The sequence below is a fragment of the Rutilus rutilus genome (genome assembly GCF_951802725.1).
Source record: "Rutilus rutilus genome assembly, chromosome: 1".
Taxonomy (NCBI): Eukaryota; Metazoa; Chordata; class Actinopteri; order Cypriniformes; family Leuciscidae; genus Rutilus; species Rutilus rutilus.
The window spans coordinates 55,956,197-55,982,647 of record NC_140209.1 but is presented as its reverse complement, the minus strand read 5'-3'; the positions used below and the strand labels follow the sequence as shown (position 1 = coordinate 55,982,647).

At 37.2% G+C, this 26,451-nt stretch overlaps 4 protein-coding genes across 5 annotated transcripts in view; 1 reads left to right on the top strand and 3 right to left on the bottom strand.

Moving 5' to 3' along the window:
* Positions 1–25,829, bottom strand: part of LOC311289995 (uncharacterized protein) — a 31,270-nt gene extending 5,441 nt beyond the window's left edge. Inside the window, exon 1 of the mRNA XM_084408279.1 lies at positions 24,789–25,829. The gene's annotated coding sequence lies outside the window, so the exon portion shown is untranslated. The remainder of the gene's footprint in view (positions 1–24,788) is intronic.
* Positions 1,018–9,510, top strand: LOC311297505 (ADP-ribosylation factor-like protein 16). Its single transcript, XM_084419825.1, has 5 exons — positions 1,018–1,176; positions 1,291–1,348; positions 1,754–1,870; positions 2,305–2,420; positions 3,966–9,510. Exons 1-5 carry the CDS (start codon positions 1,115–1,117, stop codon positions 4,132–4,134), a joined length of 522 nt encoding a protein of 173 aa, XP_084275951.1. The 5' UTR covers positions 1,018–1,114; the 3' UTR covers positions 4,135–9,510.
* LOC311304839 (uncharacterized protein) overlaps positions 10,391–26,451 on the bottom strand; it is a gene marked incomplete at its 5' end in the record, with an annotated part of 32,175 nt that continues 16,114 nt past the window's right edge. Inside the window, 3 exons of the mRNA XM_084432168.1 lie at positions 10,391–10,974; positions 12,219–12,398; positions 14,607–14,931. Coding sequence (XP_084288294.1) covers positions 10,605–10,974; positions 12,219–12,398; positions 14,607–14,931 — 875 coding nt within the window. The 3' untranslated portion in view covers positions 10,391–10,604. The remainder of the gene's footprint in view (positions 10,975–12,218; positions 12,399–14,606; positions 14,932–26,451) is intronic.
* Positions 18,186–22,395, bottom strand: LOC311290048 (uncharacterized protein). Of its 2 annotated transcripts, XM_084408351.1 has the most exons (5): positions 22,239–22,395; positions 20,150–20,385; positions 19,646–19,788; positions 19,321–19,540; positions 18,186–18,749 (listed from the first exon to the last, which is right to left on the bottom strand). In XM_084408351.1, exons 2-5 carry the CDS (start codon positions 20,160–20,162, stop codon positions 18,661–18,663), a joined length of 465 nt encoding a protein of 154 aa, XP_084264477.1. In that variant the 5' UTR covers positions 20,163–20,385; positions 22,239–22,395; the 3' UTR covers positions 18,186–18,660. The 2 variants fall into 2 exon arrangements, with proteins under 2 accessions (XP_084264477.1, XP_084264478.1); XM_084408352.1 differs by lacking the exon at positions 22,239–22,395 and having other exon boundaries at positions 20,150–20,524.

Here is a 26,451-nt window from a genome sequence, read left to right as displayed (position 1 = left end):
GTAATTTACAGACAAAGCATTATGAAATTGTTTACTTACGGTCAGATCCAACACATCTGCTGCTTCATCTTTCAACAAAAGTTTCTTTGTGAACTCTCCATTACACTCTGCCTCGTTTACAAAACAAAATGCTCCGAACAAACATATAATCCTTCAACACAATCCAGGACGCCATTAAAATAAACCATCCGGTTGTTTCCAGGTTTCCAGGTCCACCCCTTTATGACATTTAACGCAAAACTGGATTACATTGTGAACGGAATCTAATGTTTTCTCACACTTAAATGTGAATTGCAATTAAATGAAAATGTATTTTAGTTAAACTGCATATATTAAATCCAATTATTGAATTTAAGAATGTTTTTAAAACACAGTAGTGCATCCTTATGTACTTTCTTCTATTGTCTCAAATATAGATAACGTGTCCTGCCGAATGTACTGACATGCACAGCAGACTAAAATATATTTTTAATGCAATTTCTGTGAATCATGTATGTCATGTATTTAAACGTACTTGTAATTACTCATTTATAATTATCTGAGTTGCAATTTAATACATTTAAAACATATTTAGGCAACTTGACACTATAGTTAAAGTAAGCTATTTTACATGTGCCAGCATATTAAAATAAGTGTACTACTTTTAAGCACAACACTTTTTTAAACATAACGATTCAATATGTACTTTTAAAGTCAAACTTTGAATTTAATATACTTTTTAAAAGTCTATTTAAATGACATATAGTCATGAAAGTGGCCTTTCCGTTAATATTTTATTAACCGCAAGTAGGCCTGCAGTTTTAAAAAAAATAGCTATACTTTTATGACTTAAAGTACACTACAAATGTACATTTAGTACAACAAAACACTGCTCTTTCACAATGGATATATGGGTTTGGAGAGCAATCCTGCTACAGCTCAACAGAGGGCGCGATGAATCCTCAAAAATAATCATACAGGAAACACATGGAGACTTTTATTTTGTAAATAGCATCGTTGCCGTGGCGACACAGGAAATCTCTCCATGTAATGCTTGTATGTGTAAAACAGAAATCTTTAAAACAGCGCTATTATTCTGAGACAGAAACTGTGAGCAGACTGAGTGGTCGAGGCGATGTGTTTATTGCTCGGTGCAACTGGAGTTGGAAAAACGCTTTTACTGAAACGACTACAGAATATCCTTTACCAGCTGTTTACATAAGACAGACTGCCTTCCTAAATATATAATAGTTTCTTATTATAATTTCTCACCCACTGTCAACGAATATGTCTCCTTTATCTGGACTAACAGTTGTGTCAGATGGACGCGCATGCGGATTTGGGTGAAGCGCCCGTCACTCTTCCCACGGTGAGCTTCTCCTCTTCACACTAATGCTGTTCAGCCAGTAAAATAAAGCTTTCTGTAATATTTTAAACGCAATATAAAGCAAACAGTGAGTTTTAGTGTTGAAGTCAATTGAATTATGCGATCTGAAACTAAAGTAGCCCAATACAAATGAAAGGTTTGGAAAACATTGGAAATGTCTTAGTTACTTTTTTTTAGTTTAATAGTTTCTTTAAATCACAATAAAGTCTTTTTAATAATGCATTAGAGTAAAATAAAAAAGATTTATATTCACAAAAACAATTCAAAATACTAGCTTTTATTTTAATATGCGTGTGTGGAAATAATTTGGGGAACTGGTCAAAAAGGTGATTAGAAAAAAATAAATAATTGTGTGAAGTATCCTTTCTTTCTTTCTTTCTTTCCTAGGTCGGCACCAACCTCACAGACCTCATATTTCGGAGGAAGAAAATAACAGTACGAGAGTTGGGAGGCTGTATGGGGCCCATTTGGCCAAAATACTACTTAGATTGCACATCCGTTATAGTGAGTATCAACAAGTCAAGAAATAAGAGAACGAGAAAGAAATAAGTTTAAATATATAATAGTACAGAAGCCAAAATAGAGGTTTAAGGTTTGATTTGCTTAACATTTTTTGTCACTACTTAATTCCCATATATCCATATGTGTTGTGAGTTATTATGAATTTATTATATAAAAATGTGCAAAACAGACTGTCATATTGAAGAATGAAGTGTGTTCAAACATTTGACTGGTAGTGAATATCTCAGTAACTCAGATGGCAGAAGGTAATGGCTTTGCTCGTAGAATCCCTCGATTATCAACCACTGGACGTGAAGATTATTGGCAGGTTTTCTCTTCATTGTTTTGAGAGTCCTGGAGAGAGACTGTATGTACATTTACAGTATGATCATGTTGTCCATCACTATTGATATGCATTTGTTCTTTATGCCTTGCAGTTTGTGGTGGACTGTGGCAACATTGGCCAGATTTCATCGTCCTGCGTCCAGCTGCTGTCTGTTCTCTCTGCGGAGCCGCTTCACACTGCTGCTGTGCTCATACTCTTCAACAAGAGGTCAGGAGAGGTCACACACCAGCTACGTTTACATCCAAAGTTACGACTTTAACTCTTGCGCAAAATTGGAATGTTGCAAATAAAGCAGCGTTTCCATCCCATGTGTTCGAAAGAGCAAAATCGTTAATTCCTGGGAATTTGGCGCAAAATATCTCCAATAAATGGAAGTTGCTGAAATCGGCGAAGCCACTGTGACTCTTTATTCTGAGCGAGACTCAATAAACGCGGTCGTTTTATCTTGCGTTCAGATGCCTGATGTTTGGGAACGCAATCGTGTGAGACGCTTCTGGGAGGGAATAAAAAAAAATCATTCATGACAGACTTCGGCTCATTTCAGAACGATCAAACCAACATTTGAGATGCTGTGATGCGATTGGTCTGCTGGTTAGTCCAGTTATCCAATCACATCCGCTGATGAGGCAAAGTCACATTTATTCGTTAAAGGGATACTCCACTTTTTTCGGAAATAAGCTCATTTTACATCTCCCCCAGAGTTAAACAGTTGAGTTTTACCGTTTTAGAATCCATTCAGCCGAACTCCGGGTCTGACGGTACCACTTTTAGCATAGCTTAGCACAGATCATTGATTCTGATTAGTCCAGTAGCATTTCTTTCAAAATGACCAAAGAGTTTCAATATTTTTCCTATTTAAAACTTGACTCTTCTGTAGTTAAACCGTGTACTAAGATCGACGGAAAATGAAAAGTTGCGATTTTCTAAGCCTATATGACTAGGAACTACTCTCATTCCGGCGTAATAATCAAGGAACTGTGCGGCTGTACCATGAGTGCAGCAGGCGTAGTGATATGACGCAGCGCCTGAAAATAGGTCTAATAGGTTAGACAAACTTAGTCCCGGTCACGTTGGAAGAAGTTACCGAGCTGGGGACTATTTTCAGGCGCTGCGTCATATCATTACGCCTGCTGCACCCATGGTACAGACACACAGTTCCTTGATTATTACGCTGGAATGAGAGTAGTTCCTAGCCATATCAGCCTAGAAAATCGCAACTTTTCATTTTCCGTCGATCTTAGTACACGGTTTAACTACAGAAGAGTCAAGTTTTAAATAGGAAAAATATTGAAACTTTTTGGTCATTTTGAAAGAAATGCTACTGGACTAATCAGAATCAATGATCTGTGCTAAGCTATGCTAAAAGTGGTACCGTCAGACCCGGAGTTCGGCTGAATGGATTCTAAAACGGTAAAACTCAACTGTTTAACTCTGGGGGAGATGTAAAATGAGCTTATTTCCGAAAAAAGTGGAGTATCCCTTTAAATGTGTTTCCATTGTAGTTTATGCGCATGTCTTCTTATCAAATAAAAACTTCAATTGAGCACATACGGTTTTTTATGCACATTTTTTGAATTTATGCGCATCTTATAGTTTCTATCCAGTGTTTTTTTTTTTTTTTTTTATGAGATATCCCAAAATAGGTGTATGGAAACAGCTGCTGTCTCCCTTGTTGATTTAATTCAATAAATCCAGTACTAAGTCATGCTAAGCCTATCGCTCCTCACTCCAGTAATACATTTCTTTCCTCAGGGATCTTCCGTGCTCCATGTCTCTTGTGGAGCTGAAGTCGCTGTTCAGGATTGATGACATCATTAGAACTGCGCCTCAGTCAGTCACAACACTAGAGATCAGTGGGCGCTCGGGACAGGGCCTTCAGGATGTGCTCGCCTGGCTGTTTCCAAACCGCTCTGATACATGAGAGATGTGGATGCAGAGAACTGGGGGCTAATATTATATCACAGGTCACAGTTAACATCTGATAAATGTGACGTGAAGATGTGTTTTACAGTAGCTCGACTCAGTCCCACGCCACATGTCTGTGCAAACATTCATTTGGCAAAATGTAGAACTGGTGGTCTTTTGACGACTCTGTGGAATAGTTAGTTTGAAGAGTCTCTGAGCGGCTCTTTTCCACACAATGAAAGCATATTTTCACCATGATCCAAAGTGGTCAAAACACAACCATTAAACGCTTGGATTTTTCCCTCCACTGTAAGCTCTCAAATCCCATGTGTTCCACAGAAGAAAGAAATTGTATTGGTTGGAGTCTTGAAATGTTGTGAATGCATCCTAGGATCAGTGGTGTAAATATTTAAAGTCCCCCTGTAGTCAATCATTTCATCCCTTAAAACTCATCTTTGATCACCAAAATTACATATTTAAAGTTTTTTCCTTGAAAAAAATCTGTAATGCCTTAAAATAGCTTGAACGAAACTCTACACCCTTGCCTCATTTAGTATATGCGGTGTCTATGAATATGCAAATTAGCCCCGCCTCCACTCACTCACACCAGCTCAGAGATCCACTCGTTGACGATCAACCGTTGACCTGATTGGTTACAAGGTAGTTTGTGACGTCAGAAACACCATCGATTTCAAACCACAATTTTGAGACTGTCTTTGGTTACTCAGTAATGGTGTCGACTTATGAATTTGCACATGTTTGTCTTAAAGCACATTAAAAACATCACATAGACATAAACAACATTAAAAGCTTGATTTCCACCACAGGGGGACTTTAAGTAAATGTAATTAGTAACTGAACTTAAAGCTGCAGTCAGTAACTTTTGCCGCTCTAGTGGTTAATAAACAGAACTGCATGCGTCTTGTGGAAGAACATTGTAGCCGGAGCGACTTCTCTCTGTTTATGTCTATGACGAGTCACGCAGGTACTGGGATACTCCACAGCGGTACGACCCAAACCAGTCTAAAATAGTCTGAATATAAACACTTATTATAGGGGGAACGTAGTGATTCAGGATAAGACAAAAACACGGTTTGGAAAATGGATTCATGATGTACCATTTTATAATTGTTGTCCCTGAGTTCAATATGTGCAACCCCCTTTTTCCTGAGCATGTTATTGGCCAAGACTTTCCGTCCCTGGAACGAGCTTCTCATCTATTACAATCCTCTATAATAAACAGTAGATGGCATCATAAAGCCTGTTTTTATCACAGATGATTGCTTTTTAATATATTATTTGGGGTTTAAACCATTTTGCCCAAATAGAAGAAAAAGATATCAGGTACAGTATCTTTAAGAATCTTTTTGGCTACTTTGTGGTTTTCAAAGATATTAGCAACTTTTACTCTATACTTGACTACATTTAGCATAAGTATAGTCTTTACTCCAGTACATTTGTGATGTAATGCAAATACTTGTTTACATTTTGCATGGGCATCATTCTGCATCAGTTTATTTCTGCTACAAAAGAAGCAGTATCGCCATCTACAGGACACTTAAGGTACTTTATCCTGTGTGTTTTGCCCTTACTCACCCAAACTTGTCAACAAGGCTACTTTATACTTTATACTTTCACTGTGCATTAGCAGGTCGTTTCTGAATCTCAGGGGTTTCATGTAAGAGATGAGCAGTTGTGACTGCAGCCGAAACCAGCACATCTAGTGCAAGTGGGCTTTGACTATTTCATTTTACTCAACATTATTTTATCTAACGGTTATTTTGAAGAGACCTTATTGAAGGATATTGGTTTACTTATGTCCTTTTTAAGAACTGAGACTTGAGTGTTTGTAGACGTTTAAGAGGCTGTTGTGTCAACCCTGATTTATTGCGATATTGAGGTGTTGAGTTTGATTGATTATAGAAAATAATCATGTGTTTGCCCTCCTCACAAATCAACAGTTTCTTGTTTTTCACTGGCATGTCTCTTAGGTGTTACAATCAGTGCAAGTAAAATACTTCAGTACTGTTACTTCCAGTTACCTACCAAAAAAAGACCAGCACCATTACCCCCAGCTTCGAAACCTGCAGCAAAGCCTGCGGTCCCAGCTCGCCCTATCCCTCCTGTGAGAACTCTTCGGTCTCTAACACAACGTCAGGGCCCACACCCTCCTCCTTCTGCTCGAGGTGAACCAAAAACAACTGATACCAGCTCTCAGTGATATGTGTCGGGTCCCCGTTTTGAAAACAGAAACTTTCTCAAATGTTTACAGAACAAGCGGGAACCCAGTGTGCCTGTATCTTCCTCTATTGCTGTTCTATTACAAGATAGAAAGTCTAAGGCCCTCAATAGCCGTACAGCAAACCTAACTAATCTGGTGCCTCTTACACGTCAAACTAATATTGCTGTGGGGAAAAGTAAGTCTGTTAAGTTAGCTCTTTTAAACATTCGCTCACTTAAAAATAAATCACTTCTAGTCAACGACTTAATAACCACAAACAATCTGGATTTTATTCTTCTAAATGAAACCTGGCTAGAAGACAGCTACAGTGCAACAATCCTCAATGAAGCAGCCCCTCCTAACTTTACTTTTATGAGTGTCTGCAGAGCTGTTAAGAGAGGTGGGGGTCTAGCTGCTCTTTTTAAAGATATATCAATGTAAGCAAAAATCATTTGGGAATTACTTGTCTTTCGAATATCTGGGTATTGTGTTAAAAGGTGCTCCACGCATTTTACTTATCATTATTTACAGGCCACCAAAATACTCTCCAACCTTTGCTGAGGACTTTACAGAACTAGTATCGATAATTACATCAGAGTTTGACTGTTTTGCCATTGCTGGAGATTTAAACATCCACATAGATAGTGCAGAAACCAAAATGGCAAAAGAAATCAATACTGTTTTAAAAACTTTTGATCTGACTCAGCATGTTCATGGACCCACACACAATCGTGGACACACTCTAGATTTACTTATCAGTAAGGGTCTAAACATTTCATCGATTGTTATTAAGGATGTAGCACTGTCTGATCATTTCTGTATTTTCTTTGATATATTGATCTCTCCTGCCACTGAAGCTAGATCTGTGTCTGTCAAGAAGAGATGCTTAAATGAGAACACTAGTGTCCTATTTATGAAGGCTATATCCTTAACACCAAGCATATCTGCAGACTCTGTTGATTTTCTCCTTGATTCTTTTAACTCAAAAGTTAAAAGTGTATTTGATGATATTGCTCCTGTGAAAGCCAGGAAGAAGAGTGGCAGACAAAAAGCACCTTGGAGAAACTCAACAGCAGTGCAAAATATGAAAAGACAATGCAGAAAATCAGAGCGCATGTGGCGGAAGACAAAACTTGTAGTCCATTATAACATCTACAAAGACAGCCTTCATGCTTTCAATATGGAACTAGGCAAAGCTAGACAGACTTTCTTCTCAAATATTATAAACAGCAATTTAAACAACACACGCACTCTTTTTGCTACTGTAGAGAGACTGACAAACCCGCCAAACCAGATTCCCAGTGAAATGCTCTCAGACAGCAAGTGCAGTGAGTTTGCTTCTTTCTTCTCTGAGAAAATCAACAATATCAGAAAGGTGATCAGCACATCCTTGAGTTGCACTGGGGTCAGACAGATCAGACCACCTGAGAAAGTAGCTACTATGTCTGACTTCAAAGAAATTGATGGCACAATTTTGGAAGAAACCGTACAGCACCTTAAAACATCAACATGTGCTCTTGACACACTTCCCACATCATTTTTCAAAAGTGTGTTAAACAGTTTAGAAGCAGATCTTCTAGAAGTGGTAAATGCCTCACTTCTCCCTTCCAAACTCCCTGAAAACTGCAGTTGTCAAGCCCCTCCTGAAAAAGAGCAATCTGGATAAGTCCATATTAAGCAACTATAGACCGATCTCAAATCTTCCTTTCATAGGCAAGATCATTGAAAAAGTTGTCTTCAATCAGCTGAACAAATTCTTGAGCTTGAATGGATACTTTGACAATTTTCAATCTGGTTTCCGACCGCATCACAGCACAGAGACAGCGCTCATAAAGATAATAAATGATATTCGCTTAAATACTGATTCAGGCAAATTATCGGTGCTGGTACTACTCGACCTCAGTGCTGCATTCGACACTGTCGATCATAACATACTTCTGGACAGGCTGGAAAACTGGGTGGGGCTTTCTGGGATAGTCCTAAAATGGTTCAGGTCATACTTAGATGGGAGAGGTTATTATGTGAGTATAGGAGACCATAAGTCTGAGTGGACATCCATGACATGCGGAGTCCCTCAAGGCTCAATTCTTGCGCCACTCCTGTTCAACCTGTATATGCTCCCAATGAGCCAATTAATGAGAAAGAACCAAATTGCTTACCACAGCTATGCAGACGACACACAGATTTACTTAGCCCTATCGCATAACGATTACAGCCCCATTGACTCCCTGTGCCAATGCATTGATGAAGTCAACAGTTGGATGTGTCAAAACTTTCTTCAATTAAACAAAGACAAAACTGAAGTCATTGCGTTTGGAAACAAAGATGAAGTTCTCAAGGTGAATGCATACCTTCACTCTAGGGGTCAAACAACTAAAAATCAAGTCAGGAATCTTGGTGTGACACTAGAGTCAGACCTTAGTTTCAGTAGTCATATCAAAGCAATAACTAAATCAGCATACTATCATCTAAAAAATATTGCAAGAATTAGATGCTTTGTTTCCAGACAAGACTTAGAGAAACTTGTTCATGCTTCCATCACCAGCAGGGTGGATTACTGTAATGGACTCCTCACTGGCCTTCCCAAAAAGACCATAAGACAGGTGCAGCTCATACAGAACTCTGCCGCTAGGATTCTGAGCAGAACCAGAAAATATGAACACATCACACCAGTCCTCAGGTCTTTACACTGGCTCCCAGTTAGATTTAGGATTGATTTTAAAGTATTATTACTGGTATATAAATCATTCAATGGCCTAGGACCTCAATACATTGCAGATATGCTCACTGAATATAAACCCAACAGATCACTCAGATCATTAGGATCATATCAGCTAGAAATACCAAGGGTTCACTCTAAGCATGGCGAGTCCGCTTTTAGCTATTATGCCAGCCGCAGCTGGAACCAGCTTCCAGAGGAGATCAGACGTGCTCCTACAGTAATCACATTCAAATCCAGACTCAAAACACATCTGTTTAGCTATGCATTTACTGAATGAGCACTGTGCCAATGTTCGTCCGACTGTTTGTACTGTACTGTATTTTATTTTTATCTGTATAAACTGTTTTAATTATTCTTATTCTTTTTATTATTTTAATTTCTTCTATGTAAAGCACTTTGAATTGCCACTGTGTATGAAATGTGCTATATAAATAAACTTGCCTTGCCTTGCCTTGTTCAAATCAGATACTCTATTAATGACTAAATGCGTGTTTGAGCTGTTTTAACTGAAAGCAACTTGTGCTGGAATATATTAAAATAAGTCAGTGATAAAAACAGTAAGAGACAAAAACAATGTCACAAATTTCACAAACTATTATATAACCAACTAACTATTATTTATTTTTAAGTTCATTTTGTTTTTCTTCTTGCCAGTATTTTTCATTCATTTTATTGCTCCTTCATTATTGTTCATGTACAGATGAAGATCCCCTGATCATTTGCTGTTAATGCTCTTGTCTGGTTGAATGAACAGATAAAAAGAGACAGAGAAACTGCTGATTTGCATAGAGCTGATTATAACAGCAGGTGTTTCCTGTGTGTCAGAATCAACTTCCTGTCCTGAAGAAAATCTCCACAGCTCACTGCATCTGCTAGAAGACACACTTCAGCATGAACTTTACAATCCAGATTCACATGATGTCGAATCACACGAATGTCAGGCCATCAGGAGCATTTTGTTTCTCATAGTTTAGATTGTAACTTTACTGTATCAAATAATAGTCATTTTTCATTTGTCATTGAGTCACTCTTCATTATCAGTCATGTGATCGTCTCCATATTCAGACGACATTCATCTCTGCTGTGCTCTGAACAAATGATATTTACTAGCAGTAACACTAGTTTAATTTGCTCTTTCCTCTGAAGATCTGAGATTTCATTTATTTTAAAACTAAAGACATGTTTTATTTGAGTATTTACTCAATGATATACTTTTATTATTCATTCTTCCATTGATCGTAGAAGTGAAAACTGACTTAGTAAAGAAGTAGTTCATACATTTTGAATGGTTACATATTTAATTTCTCTACAAAATCAATAAGAAAACTGTTTGTTCAACATGCGGTTTATTAAACAGGTTGTAAATCATCTTACATCAGCATTAAAGCCACAATATTGTCTGCAGAAAATGACACAGTTCAGGCTACTAAGTTACATTCTTGAACTATTTTTAATATATATTCATGATTTCTATTACACTACGTCAGAAGATATTATCACTCGCTATCATAATCCCTCAAACAACACATCAGATCCTCTGAGTTTAGTCGCTGCAGTCAGATTTCTTGATGCTTGTGCTGGTGATTTTTGAGGCAACAGACGCTTCACATGTCAGATCTTGGTCGTTGTCCCACTCTGAGCTCTCAATGGTTAAATAACTGCTCATCTTGAATTTCTGATCAGGCTGCTGTTCAGCAGAGCCGGTGAAGACGCCTGTAGTGACAGAGTTCCCGTTCACAAGCCAGCGCACATCAGCAAAAGCCACAGACATGTGATTGATCAGACACACCAGAGTGACTTTACTGGAGCTGATCAGATCTTCTCTGGATGGACGGAGGATGTTCAGCACAGGAGGAGCAACATCAGCATCTGCATCAGCATCAACACAAACCACCATTAACATGGACAAACATCTGCATCAGCATCAACACAAATCACCATTAACATGGACAAACATCTGCACCAGCATCAACACAAATCACCATTAACATGGACAAACATCTGCATCAGCATCAACACAAATCACCATTAACATGGACAAACATCTGCATCTCAGACACACATCTGACATATTGAACTCTGACTACATTTAAACATTGAAAATCACATGAAAATCACAAAATCACATGTCAACAATTCATCTCTTCTCACATCATTAAATAAATAATTAATATGATAATTACACATTTAAAACATGCATCAATGTCTTTATTGACTTGCAACAAAAAAAAATTAAATAGTGCATGTATTTGGGTAGTTTGTTGGATTGTTATTTTCTAGGATTTTAGATTGAAATATACATGCATTTATATGGCACAGTGTATATTTTAAATGCTGACACTATATTTTCTACCATTTTTAATCATCTTCGTGCCTTCACTAGCTCATTTTCAACTGTCCTACAGCGTGACATAAATGTACAAATTGAGTAATATGACTAGTTAATAAAAGCTGTAAATGTATAACATTTTATGTTATACATAAAACATAATTTTTCAACACATGAGAAGGTCAACTTCTCATGTGTTGTTTCACAGATACTGTACATATTTAGTTCAATGAGGATTTTTAAAAATACATCAAATTAAACACAAAGTAGATGCTTGTCCTTAAATCACAACATGAAAAAGTCTGTTCTATAATAATAACAATTACTATTAACTGAATATAAAGTACAACCAGATAAAACCACAGATAAAGTTAAAGCTGCAGTGAAAGTCTTGTCAGTGTATTTCAGGACTGTTTACTGGAGGCGCTTGATAAAACTGTCTCTGACTGAATTCACACATGTAACTAAATTAACTACAATAATGAGTTTATATTTCTATAATGAAGTTTAGACTATATTTAATACAGTGAAAAGATTTAAAAAATGAAAATACAGTGTAAAGATCACTTACCAGTCACAATGAGTTTTGTTCCTTGTCCGAATACCACAGTGACACATTTCATATGTTCAGTCGTACAAAAACCTCCTCAGTCTGTGAAGAGACACAAACAGAAGTGAAACACTCACTCAACCTCGGCTGACTGTGTCCTTTACACATTTATTTCATGGAGAAATGTTTCAGATTCAAACACAAACACATTTATGTTGCTGTTTTAGTCTTCATATTTGCTGTATTTGACGGCTGTGTGTTAAAGTGCTGTGAAACACAATCTCATATGGCTGTTGTTATTCTGAGGTGTCAGTGACTGCAGTGAATCCTGCTGTTGTCTCAGTGTGTTCACACTTGTAGTTCGGTTCTCCTGGTTCTTTTGGTCCAGACCGAAATAAAGAAAACAATACATAGTCCTGATTCGCTCAGCATTCACACTGTCATTTTTAACACTGGACCTAAAGATACAAAGAAAAGAAAAAAGAAAATATTATATGTTGCGATGGAACTTGTCAAACATCCAAAACAATGCGTTCTGCGCTAAATTTGTTCGCTGTGAGTAATTATGATGGTATATGATGGAGCTGACAACCGACAAGCTGTTTTTATGCAGTTTTTTTCGCATGAGGAATTTCTAGCTTTAAGACACGAGATAAAGTGTTTGTTTGTCATCTTTTTCACCAGTTGCTGTCATTAATTTTTTTGGTCCCACTTTATATTATGTGGCTTTAGGTACTATATGTACTTACATTGAAATTAATAATTTGATACAATGGACTTATTGTGTACATACATGTTTTTACATTGTACTTTTCTTTTACATTTTACATTTTTACATTGTAACTATAGCTGTAATTAATTTATGTAATTACATTTATATTTAAACTATTGACCCTTCCTTTACACCTCAACCCACCCTTAAACCAACCGATACCACCAAACCTGTCCCTAACCTTCCCTGTATCACACCTTAACAGCAGCATAGTGTTTTACAACATGAACACAATAAGTACATTGTACATATTTTTTTATGTAAGTACATAGAACTTAAAGCCACTTAATATAAAGCGGGACACATTTTTTTCTGTGTTATTATTGTTCATTTGTAGATGAGGTTCCCATGATTATTTGTAGCCAAAGATGAGAGTAATCTGTTGTGAACACTGAGTGAATTCACTTTGGGAAGGAGACGCCGTTTGTCGGGCGTTTCAAACGAAAGTGAACAACTGAATCCATCACATACTGTAAGTCTGTTAGTGAAGGGAACATGCTATGGTCACTTCAAGAAAGTGTGTCTTTACACCTGAGGACCAGAGATGAGAAACTGCTGTAGCTTCAGAAGACCTGGGACCGTATTCATAAAGATTCTAAGAATCCTTTAAGAAAACTCTTAATTTAGCTTAAAAACTTTTACGTATAGGAGTCTTAGCTTAAAAGCGATTCGGGACCGATCTGAGAGCCACTCTGAGTAAGGAAAAGACAAAAACTTTCATTTTAGTAAGGAGGTGGGGTTGACCCCGTTGCTATGTATGACATAATATTTTGAAGACTGTGATTGGTTGGTTGACCAAGAAGGAAAAAAAAAAAAAGTGATTTTAAGTATAGGGTCTATTCTAAGCCTCCACTTTGAAATTACATATTTTTCCTATTTGACCGTTCTCTCTCTCTCTCTCTCTCTCTCTCTCACACACACACACACGTTTATAAATCCTTTTTTTATATATTTACCATGCTGTTAATTTCCTATAAGGTATTTGATTGCTTAGAATGAAATTGTTCAACTCTTTCCAGTTACACTGATTGCTGGCATGTCTATTTAAGTGGTTGTTTGAATGTTGGTTTTAATGTATCAAACATGGAATTTTCCCAGTTGCCAAATATCGTAATGTAGTGATTACTTTCATTTCTGGCGCTATGGCATTTCTGCGCTGTATCGGAGATGTTAGCGTGTCTCTAATAAGATCAGTCACAAACATAATCCCTGCACGATCTAATCTATAGCGTCTTATTAACTCACTGTCATCCATTGTCTGCAACACATTTCTTCTCCCTCTTCGTCTTTCTGACATTTTCTCCTCTGCTAAAGAAACTCTTAAGCCTCTTAAAAGTCCTCATCCGTATTTCTAACAATTTTGACCTTAAGACCTCTTTTAAGGGTTAAGATGCTTTCTGAATTACTTTTTTCTTTACTAGGATTTTTTCTTTAATTTTAAGAGTAAACGCCCACATTTCTACGAATTTTCTTAGAATTTTGTCACTAGGAGCTACTCTTTGCATTAAGATTCTTTATGAATACGGGCCCTGGAATACAATTAACACTATCCTGTTATGATTCATGTTATTTATGTCTAGGGCGTGAAGTAGTGCTCTTATCATCTGTTGTCTAAAAGCAGAAGTGACTGCGTATGTGCTCATGTTTATGCATGTTTGTGTGAGAGAGTATGTTTGTGTGGGTTACATCTGCTAGTGAAAGCTAAACTCATTAAAATTTAATAAATTAATAAATTTAAATATTTAAGTTATTATTATTTTTTGTTGTTGTTGATAAAAATATTTCTTATAGCAGTAAAGTGAAGTAGTGCTCTTATCATCTGTTCTCTAAAAGCAGAAGTGAATGTGAGCAGTGAGGAGGTTTTTGTCATGCTGTGAATCACTGTGATACCCACTCACTAGCAGAGCCGTCCCATGTGTTACAGTAATACACTGCAGAATCACCAACATCCACATTACTGATGATCAGACTATAGTCAATATTTGACTGAGCTCTAGATGAGAAGCGGCTGGATGTAAAACCATCACCATATTTGTCAGGAGAGCTGTGTGAATGATAGAATCTCAACACAAACTGAGGAGCTTCATTTGGACTCTGTTTATACCAGAAGACATATTGATTCTCATCCTTTTCAACGTTACAATCCATAGTCACAGATTTGCCTTTTTGTTCTGTCAGCACAGAGGGTTTCTGTGTGACCACTTTCACAGATCTGACACCTGAAAAATTATAATCAATACAATTAATTTCATCAACTTTGACACCCCTGAGAGAACAACATGTTTGTAGTGAAATAACTTACATGACAGAAGAGTGAGGAGAGTGAAGTAGAAAATTATCAGCATCTTCCCTGTGAAGCAGTTTGAGTTTAGTGGAGAGATGAAGAGAATAAGAGAGACTGAGAGACTCATATATGAGGAAGAGAAACTCTGAAAGAGTGACGATCACTGGAGTTCAGCCAATCATTTCATCCAGAAACTGCTTCAATATTCTCAGTTACTTCACATATGGGGGGAAAATCATGTTTCCTGTTTAATGAGTGTTAGTTTAATGACAATCCTCTATGAAGAGATAAATGAAATCAAATGTATAGACATATACTAATGTTAAAACTTCACAAAAATATATAAATACATTCTTTTTAAAGCATCTCATTTATAATTTCGCACGATACTGCTGAACATTCAAATGAAATTTGTTCATTAAATCATTTAAACTCAGTTCATGATTGTGGTTTGTCTCGTGAGAACCTGCAGGTCAGTAAAACTCTGTTTCTCTCCATCATGAGTGAAAAAAAACAAACAAACACACACACCATTTACATCCAGCTGTAAATGTGAGTCATTATGAAGAAGCTTCGATCTAAAAGACAGAATAAAACACATGTAAAGGAAGCTCAGGTTCACCTAATAGTTAATATTATCCAGTATAGAGTATACTGTCTGTATGGATAATCTGCTACATTCATCAAAAACAGCAGTGAACAGCAGAAGAAACTACATGTTTCATAATGAAATGCACTTGACTGCAGTTTTATCCTTTTTTCTTCTGTCATTCAAATTGAATTAAATGTTTATTGTCATTGTAGTTATACAATGATATTTAGTCTGTCATTCGAAAAAGTGCACCCATATTAACTAATGTAATCAAATGGTACAGAATGTAAATGTAAACAGTGCAAAAAATATAATAAATATGTACAATAGAAACATTTTTACAATGTAAATGGATATATGCCGAATTTGATTGCACAAATCCCTCATTTCACACATAACATAAGCATTTGTGTTATGTAGCATTTAGAGCTTGTGCAGCTATTGGATAAAACGTGTTCTTGAAACGATTTGTCCTTGTTCTGATGGTTCTGTACCTCTGCCTGACGGTAGCAGATTGAACAGAAAGTGACCTGGATGAGATGTGTCTTTATGATGCTGTGAGCTCTCTTGAGGCAGCGTGAACTGTGTAGGTCCTCTAAAGTTAGGAGAGGACACCCGATCATTTTCTCTGCAGTCCTGATCACCTTCTGAAGATCTTTTTTATGTGCCACAGTGCAGCTGGTAAACCACACACAGAGGCAATAAGTGAGCACTCTAAACTTTTAGTGAAGTTCACAACGTAATTTCGGAGGAGGAGTGAACCCATCTAATCTTACAATTAACTGCCGGAGCATATAAGCAGCCGCTCACCTTGCTCTGGCATCAGCTGTTTTGGCATCCCTCCACCTCCCCAACTCCACCAACATAATTCAGGGATCTTGCTACCCAGTGTTGTGCCTGAACGCGTTCATTGAACGATAGTTCATGAACTCGTTCATATTTTGGGCGAACGTGAACTGAACGTACCGCATTACTGCCTGATGAACGTTACTGTGAACTCGTTCATTCTGGTGTCTGTGAACGCCACGCTCTCTCAGTTTAACTTCGTTCAGTAGGATGCCAGATTTCTATAAAGCCTTCCAGGCGAAAACCCACCTAAAACCAACCGTAAACCGCCCTTAATATGTAGCGGAAAAAACACCCAATCTGGCAACACCAGCCACCCGTGTTCGACCTCTTCGATCTCGTTCATCAAAATGAACAAATCTTTTTTCGAGTCATTTCGTTCATTTAAGGGGCTTTAAATGTTACTATTAACTGGCAAATTCGCCGAACACATCCACCTACGCAATCTTGATCATATTCTGAATTAAGAAATCATTATAATGCAGTCAAAAATCGTTTACAGGGAACATAAATAATTACTTCACCTCGAGTCTTTCATGAACGACTCATCACTTACGTTACAAATCAAAACAAAAAGCAGCAAGGAGGCGTCGTATGATCATTTAAACGAGTTTTATGATAAGGTCGGTGAAGATGGGAAAAAATCTGACGCATATCATCAGTGTTAAAACTGATAAAATAATTGTCTGTGGTTAGATATGGGCTGTGGTAATCATTTTCAAAAATAATATCTCGCAATAATATCTCGCAGCAACATGGAAAAAAAGAACTATGAACTAGTTCATTTTTGGAACTGTGAACTTAGTTCAAAATTTTGAGTATATGAACTATGAACTGAACTAGTTCATTTTAAAATTTGTGAACTGAACTTTGAACTAGTTCATGTAGAAAGTGAACTTTCCCAACACTGTTGCTACCATACTCATCATCTGAGCATTAGTAGTCTCACTGGGGGGTGTATCTAAGCTCGAGCTGAAGCTGCTTCCTCGAGCCCCTCCTCTACAGACAGCAAGACAAATACGCTTAACCTTCTTAGCTTAAAGATTATATGAGCAAAGGAACTCGTGAACTATGATTTACTCAATCTTTTTTGGTCAAACATTTTTACACTTAAAAATAATGATTAAAATTTAAAGCAGTTAAATTAATTAGCCTACATATATATATATATATATATATATATATATTTACACAGTCGACTTGCCTACATTCCTCGACAGTTTTTCAGCATCCTTACGCAACAAAAATATATTTCTCAATATATTACGTGACAATATATTTTATGTGTCTCCATATATTGTGAAATTTATATTGTAATATATCACATGATATATTATATAACTATATATTATATATATATGTAAGTTATATATTGCAATATATGGGACAATACTGCAATTATTGCCGTTTTCATAATTGAATGAATACATATTATTATACTATTTAATATAGTGTTATGCATATTGAAATATATCCCACATTATATGAAATTATATATTGGAAGAGGCATTGTATATATGTAAAATTATATGAGATAATATACCTCAATGTACAAGATAATATAATCAGATTTATATGGGAACATATGTCTTAAATATATTGATTTATATTACATAATATATTATATAATGATCATATTATATATTGTATACATGGTAAATATGAAATAATCTAATGTACAATGTCTGTGATATATTTTAAAATATAATAGATTGAATAAGACATCAATATAGTTCACATTAACTGAATGAGGTTTATTTCAAAAGCAGCAGCTGAAGGGACAGTGACCTGAGAACAAACAGAATGAAAGGCATGTCACCATGGTTCCATCTGAAGCTTATGTACACATAATGTACATAATGTGCTCGGCAAGCTGGTTTGCTGGTAGGGATGTGCCATATATGCCATATCATAATTAGTTCCAGTCTATAAAATCTTCTTTTTTTTTTTTTTTTTTACATGTTATATTTTTATGTGATCCAATAGATGGCAACAGCAACAACTATAAATTAACAAAAATACTTAAAAGAATTAATAAAACATTTCCTAAAGGACAACTGTTCTTCATTGTAATAAAATAAAACTTTCATTTTTTCTTCAGTGCAACAAAAACAGAACAATCCCTCAGTGGAAAAAAACAGGACAACAATCCTTTAGTGCAGCGTTATGGATCCCGCATGCTAACTTATCAAGACCCACTCTGATTGGCCAGCCTTGCCCAGTCCTTCAGTTGTCCATGGACTTTTTCTTCTCCTGGTGTCTTAACTCACAGATCCTTTTGTTTATGGCCGTTCGTATGTCTGGAACAATTGCATCTGTAAATAAGAAAGACATCCATAATGTTAGCCTCTGATTGTTGCAAAAGATGAGGTGGATCCTAATACTGGTAATATTTTTCTTATATGCCTAGTCCTCGCTCTTCAGTGGGTTACCTGTAAATAGTTCAGTCTGAAATCAGAATTGGCTTCTCAAGGAACCAAGGAAGGAGTTAGGAAGGTTCTCCTAGGGGCTTTTAGAGCGAGGAGGTTATACTACTGTATCCACTTTGTTTTCCAGGAAGTATTGTGGTCAGTGAAAGCAACTGTACTTTGCCGTAGCCAAGCGTATGCCTATGGGAGGTGAATTGGTGCTGGTGCTGGTGCTGGGATTTTAAAGCTGCTACAGGGGATCTATTTTAATGCTAAAAAATGTTTGATGTATTCTGACTAGATAGAGAAATCGCTTTATATCTAAAAGAATATCAAAGCTGTTAAAGCTTTTTATTCATCCATCTGTTTCGCTATTAGTTGTGTACATTTCAGTCCTAAAGTGTTTGTTACCCTTCACCATTTACAAAAACTTTGCAAAATATATGAATCCATTAAAAATAAATTCTTATTGTCTTACTGAGTAAAGCTGTAAGCTTCTTGGGGTCCAGAGGCTGGCGTCTCTCTGCAGATGGATCGACCTTGTTGACCCCTCCCGTCAGGTTGGACTTCAGTAGGACATCAATGCTGAACAGGCCCAGCAGGAGGGTGCGGGCCATTCCTTTCGCTGTAGGTTGTGCTTTTGCAGTCTCCCAACAATGGGCAGACACTCTGGTGGAGTCATCATTCCCTAGTGGCACCTAATTAATTGTAAGAAGGAAAGACAAACCAGAATAAAAACAAAGAAAATCACCAGTGACAAAATGTTTTATGTTTTTAATTGACCATTACAAAAATGTACTTACTGATGTTGGTTTGGGAGATGTGGGTTGAGGAGGTGATGGTAGAGCAACACTGGCCTCATATTCGCTTTCACCTCCATTGCTTGAGCTCTTTGTGATCTTGTCCGAAATGAGGGTCCTCACAGCTGCTAAGAGTGATGGAATTTCTGGAAAATATGGCCCACCGAATTTACCACAACAGGACTCCAAACAAGTTGTAAATACATCACATGTAAAAAACAAAATACACCTCCGCTCATTTTTTGGTGTCTCAAAGTGTAGCAAAATGTGTTGGTGAGGGGTTCTGAAAGCATTACAGGGTTTCTGCCAGACCAATTTTGCCTCAGTGGCGCTACAGTGTTTAGCCCTAGGCTAAATTTTTCCTACAGGAAACCCTATACTACATCAGTAGATATCCCTTAAAAATGTAGACACAGATACATCTCTTAACAATAACACCAAAAATAAGGAGACAGTGATTTATTCAATCTAAAAGAATCACTATTTTAATCTACAAGAGATAGTTGCCTTTAACTGCCATTTTGCGCAGCCTGGTGTTCTCCTTATGTAAAGCCTTGACTTGGGTCTCAAGATCTTTACTGGCTGCAGAAGATCCTACACTCTGCTGGTCCTGCAGTCTTTCATTCTCTTCCCTGAGGGCCCTGATCTCCTCCTCAAGTGCCTCTAAAGCAGTCCCCACTGGGCTGAGGATAGGTTCTTCTTGGGGAAGAACCTCTAATTCAGACTGTCTTGCAGCTATGAGTCTGTAGGTTTTTTGTTGGGTAAAAATGATCAAATCAATTATGTATGAAACAGTACACACAAAAGTTAGGAAAATGAAACCAAAAACTGATTAAAATGAATCATTAAGTTTGAATGAATTTAAAAGTGACCAAACACATAAGAGTTTTCCCTATTTAAAAACAGTTACACGAGTAGTTATACGACCAAGTATGGTGACACAAAATAAAACGTGGCGCTTTTCTAAGCGGGTTAAAAAGGATAACTATAATGTAATAATAATAATTCATTACATTTATATAGGGCTTTTTCTGAGACCTCAAAGCAGAATGGCGGAATAGCACTTTTGGGAGTACTTCGACTCGGCGCAGTAAAAAGTCACGCCTGATCCTCTTTCCACTATTGACAGAAGTAATAACTTTTACTTTTAGATCCTTTTTAACCCACTTAGAAAAGCGCCACGTTTTATTTTGTGTCACCATACTTGGTCGTATAACTACTTGTGTAACTGTACTTAAATAGGGAAAACTCTTATGTGTTTGGTCACTTCTAAAATCATTGCTGTTAGATACCATTGAATATACTGGGCTAAGCTAAGTACTATCAGAGTGTCACTGCGTGCCAGAGTGATTAAGTGCACGCACTGAGATGAGAGAGGTATGTATCAACTCGTCTTAGTTAAAGGCAGGGTAGGTAGGATTTATTAAAAATTAAAGATCCAAATTTGTTAAAACTTTCTATATATATCAATACATAATTAAAATGTAAGAACTCTGAAAAAAAGAGTATAAAAATCAAGTGACTCTAGACCGTTTAATCTGTATTAAACACAGCTCATTATTTCGATTCGGGACGAATCAAAGGATTGGCTTAGGCGACTGTCACTCTCTCGCAACCATGGCAACCACCCTTTTGCCACACAGCACCTACCCACTTGCGCGCGACCGTTTGATTTGAGGAGTGCGAGAGGCACGGAACCTGATCACACCTCCGTCCAGTAGATGGCGGTAATGCACTATGTTTGCAAGCTGCCAATAAAATCTATCGAAGAAGAAGAAGAAGGCACTGAACCTAGGAATACCAAAACAATGGCAGAGAAAGAGCAATCTAAATTTACAGTACCGGCATATGCAGTTAGTGAAGGCAAACCAGGCAAAAAAATGCCCCTTCCCCTCCGCTTGTCTCAGGTAAATAATGCGTCCTCTAGCTCAGCGGTCGGAGTCGCGCGTTCATGTGTTTTGGGGACGTGGCTTTGGAAGAAGCACAGAAATGAGGGGGTGGAGTGAATGGAAATAATGAGATGTCTTTAAAACAGTCGTGAGAGGTCTACAGACACTCGATTTTGATACTTTCTTTTTCAGAGTACTTACATTTTAATTATGTATTGATATGTACATAAAGTTTAAACAAATTTGAAAAATAAAATTTTTAGACCATTTCTACCTACCCTGCCTTTAAGGGAATAACACCGAAAAAACGGTGGAGTATCCCTTTAACTATAGACCCAATATAGTCCGGCAATGATTAACACTTCTAGGCAAAATAACCTTGAATTTGGTTACATGTCGCTTCTGCCAAAATATCTTGTGAGATGTATGATATTCCATCATGTACGCAAAGTCAACAGTGATTACAAGGTGTTTGGTTTCATTTGGTCTATTAACGTTTCACTGACAGCCCAAATTTTACCTTGTTTTAGCCTAGACGTCTGGGCTGTGTTTGGACGGCTATTAGACGTCTTTTAAACGCAAAATTGCTTGCTGGGCTCTTGCTGTGAGGCGACAGTGCTAACCACTGTAAGAAATGTACAAATATATACAGACAGAAATGTAAAAATATATTATCAAAATAACTGTCATGAAAATAACCCTATTACCTTTTTTGCAACTTGTTCTACAGTTTCCTCCTGTGTGTCAAGGTAAAGTTTGTTGGGTACCTTCTTTCTCTTCTTGCTTTTTGGTAGGTCCTCTTGCAAGAGTTTCTGCTCAGCAGTCTTAAAGGAGAACTCCGGTCAATTTTAACATTGAGCTCATTTTTTGGTACATTTGGAGTGCTGTCAATACAGAGAACAACGACAAAAATCGGTGTTGCCTACACCGTGTTATCCTCTTTTTAAAATTTGCACCCTGTTGACTTCAATGGGGCAAGTTTTAAACCTGCTTTTAGCCTCTTAACATCCTTGATGTGTCATTACAAGTGCACAGAAAATGTGAGTGATTCCTTCAGAGTGAACACGAGTGAATCTGACTGCAGTAGATGTGAAAGATATGAATAAAAATTATGTTATTTCAGCCAGCGCACATACCTGTATTTTCTTCCTGTTTTCTTCCTGCTAAAAGCAGGTTTAAAACTTGCCCCATTGAAGTCAACAGGGTGCAAATTTAAAAAATAGAATAAATCGGTGTAGGCAACACCGATTTTTGTCGTTGTTCTCTGTACTGACAGCACTCCAAATGTACAAAAAAATGAGCTCAATGTTAAAATTGACCGGAGTTCTCCTTTAAGTGTAGACTCCTTTTCTGTTAGTAAGAAATAGTGGCAAGACAGAATGTAATGCCTAGAAACAAAACTATGGCTTACGTTACATCAAATACTGTATTTTACTGTCAAATTTTGTGCTGTTTTTACAGTTTTTTGTATTGTTTTCCCCCTGCTTTTTTATAAGTTTAGTCTGTTCATTTTAACACATGTTAAATTTTGCTGCCATGTACAGCCGCTAAACTGAATTTCACTGTACAATGTTATTGGCTGACAATGTTGACAGCTAAGTATTCTTATTAACCCAAATCTTAGCTGACAATCTTCAATTTAGGACTTTTAAAGTAAGTGTTTAATTAATGTTTCACTTCTAAATAAAAATTCATACTCATTTGACTAATGGCCCTTAGCTAGCTAAAAGTTCAAATGAAGCAGGACTCACGTGACGGCCGTTAGCTAGCTCGTCACTGTCCCGAAGCTAGCTAATAGCCTACAGCGAACGTTACTTGGCCAAAAATGCAAAAACCTCAACAGGATAATTGCTATCAATAATGTTGCATGACTAACCAAGTAAAAAAAAAAATATATATATATATATATATATATATATATATAAAGCACTGTACTTGCCTGCCAACTGCAAAATGTGTGCTGTTTCAACCGGCCACCCATTAGTAACGTTAGGCCTCTTGCCACCGATGCTGCGGCACTCGATAAGATACTCCTTTTTAGAGTTTTCAGGATCGAAGTCTACGATCCAATTTACGGGGACTATACTGAGAGCATCTTTATCCTTCCCCTTTGACCAGCTCACTAGCGCAAACTTCATCTTTTTTTTTTCTCCTCTCACCGCTGAGGCACGTACGCCGATCGGTAATGCGCATGCGCAATATGTTCGCGCGGTGCAAAGGTGCGCAAGCGTGGCATCGTGCAGTGAAATGAAAACGAAATGACTTGAAAAAAGATTCGTTCATTTTGCTGAACGAGATTCAAAGATCCGAGTCAGTAAAATGATCCGAACCAATCACTGATTGTGCTGTAGTGACTGACACCCCTAAGAGCCAATAGGAGTGGCGCATTCAGATCGCGCTGGCGCCGCTGCCAGTGTCTTATAAGATCTATGTGCCAGTGTGAGCAGGGGAGAGAGAGTCAGATGAGAGCAGATCTGATGAAACAGCAGGCAGCAGCACGGAGCATTTCTCCAAAGCATTTCTTCTCTTAACAAAAACTGTGATTGAGTGCACTTGGAAAGTGTCATGTTTGTCATGTTGATGATGAAATGTCATGTGGAGGAATAAAATGTTGAGGATGAAATGTCATGTGTGGGGGAATAAAAAGTGGACTAAAAAAAAAAAATGTTGTAATTGCTGCTGTTAATGATAATTTAATTTATAATACTCTCATCTACATTTTACAATATATGAATCAATACATAGCCATATATCGTCCATCCATATGGCTATATAATGTAAAATATAATGAATGTCATGCAAAAATTTGATTTGGACTATTGTTAACCTCTCTGTAAACCTATGCATGAGCTTGCTTAACTCATAAAAAAAACACTTTGTTCAATAAACATACATGCAATAATGTAATACAGTTTTGTTTGTATATCAATGTATTTTAATATATGAATCAATATATAGCAATAGGTTGTCCATCCATATATTGCTATATATTTTCAAATATATGAGGAAGTTTCTGATACATTGAAATATATTTTCTAATGTATTGCAATATAAATTCTAGTATATTGCAATATATTTTTGTTTCGTAACACGGCCAGGAACACGGGGGGAGTAGGGTATTCAGGCCTCTCCTCGAACAGCACGCCAAATATGCATACCATTTATTCTATCTGACTTATTTGTAAGTGTGAACTCGTAAAATAAAATGATTTAAAGCACAGTAGTGATTTTATAGATAAAACAAAACATACACAAACCTGAATTTCACAGAGGAAAGGCACCAATTCTGCGACGCTGAGAAGAGAGAACTGTTCTGGAGACTGAAGAGAATTCAAACAGAATAGACAGGGGTGCAGTCCTATATATAGAGGGTATAGAGCAGGGGATCAACACAGCCCTGGGGGAGCCAGTGCTGAGACTGAGAGCTGTGGAAATGTGGGGGCTCTGACCCTCTGTGTGCGTCCCGTCAGGAAGTCCTTGATCCAAAGACATGTGAAGTTAGGCAGTCCCAGGTCCAACATCAGGCAGACCCAGGTCCAACATTAGGCAGTACCATGTCCAACATTAGGCAGTCCCATGTCCAACATTAGGCAGTCCCATGTCCAACATTAGGCAGTCCCATGTCCAACATTAGGCAGTCCCATGTCCAACATTAGGCGGTCCCAGGTCTGATCAGATTTCCAAATGTTAAAGGGGTCATGTTATGATCTTTTGTTATGTTCCTTGAGGTCCACTTATAATGTTAATAAAGTTATTTAGCACAAAAATGCTGGAAAACTGCAATCTTCAACCTTCAACCTCAACCTCAATGTATATAGAGATATGAGTGATGAATGACCATGATGTTTAACCATTTTTAATAGTATATGTAGTAAAAGTTATAAATGAGTAAGATATGTGATGCAAAATAAAGCACTGATTAGTAACACAAAATCCTGTTAATTATAATGTGGTTTTGTGTGTATGAAATATATTTCTCTGTGATCTGTGCAGCCGGTGACTTCTTAACAGACTAAGTTTGTGTGTTTCAGTTCTGAAAGAGCTCAGAGGAACATCATGATTTACATAAAGCTGAAATTATGAGGCACATTGTGCAGGTGTATCCTGAGAGAGAGTCATGCATGTCTATGAAAGAAAATGCAAACAAATGCATTGCCAAAGATCTTTAATTGCAGAACCAAAACCAAAAATTAAAGTATATACTCGTGTTAAGTCTCAGATATGGCATCATACAATTCAAATAATATGAGAAGAAATAAAGAAGAAGAAAAAAAACATCTGTTATTTTCATTCAGACAATATTTCAATAACACTGTGAGTTTTTGATACTTTTCTTAGTGAATTTTGAGCCCACTGACACTTCACATGAGAAATCCACATTATCGGTCCAGTCCGAGGAGTCGATGGTCAGAGAGCTGCTCATTTTGAAGGTTTTGTCTTGTTGTTTCTCAGTAGCACTGCTCCAAACTCCATCTGTAACAGAGCGTCCATTGACTGTCCAGCTGACATGAACCAGAGCTACAGAAATATCCTCAGCCAGACACACAAGTGTAGCTTTACTCTCCTTCAGAGCCTCAGGGGACGGAGGCAAGAGTGTCAGAACAGGAGGAGACAGAGGAAAGTCTGGAGAAAACAGGCAGGGAATTCATGACAACAAGAAACAATATAATATAATATAACATAAATGTATCACAACTTGTGTAAATGGGTCAGTTAAAGGATACACATTGCAAATGGAAATAAAATACAAGACAGTTACTAGAATCATCATTTTAATATTGAATTTAACCTTAAATCTGACTCTACAAAGTCAAGTCACCTTCATTTCTAATGCACTTTTAACAATATGGACTGTTTCAAAGCAGCTTTACAGTGATAAAGAACAGGGCTGCGTTCTCCGATAACGTTGTCTCTTAGCGC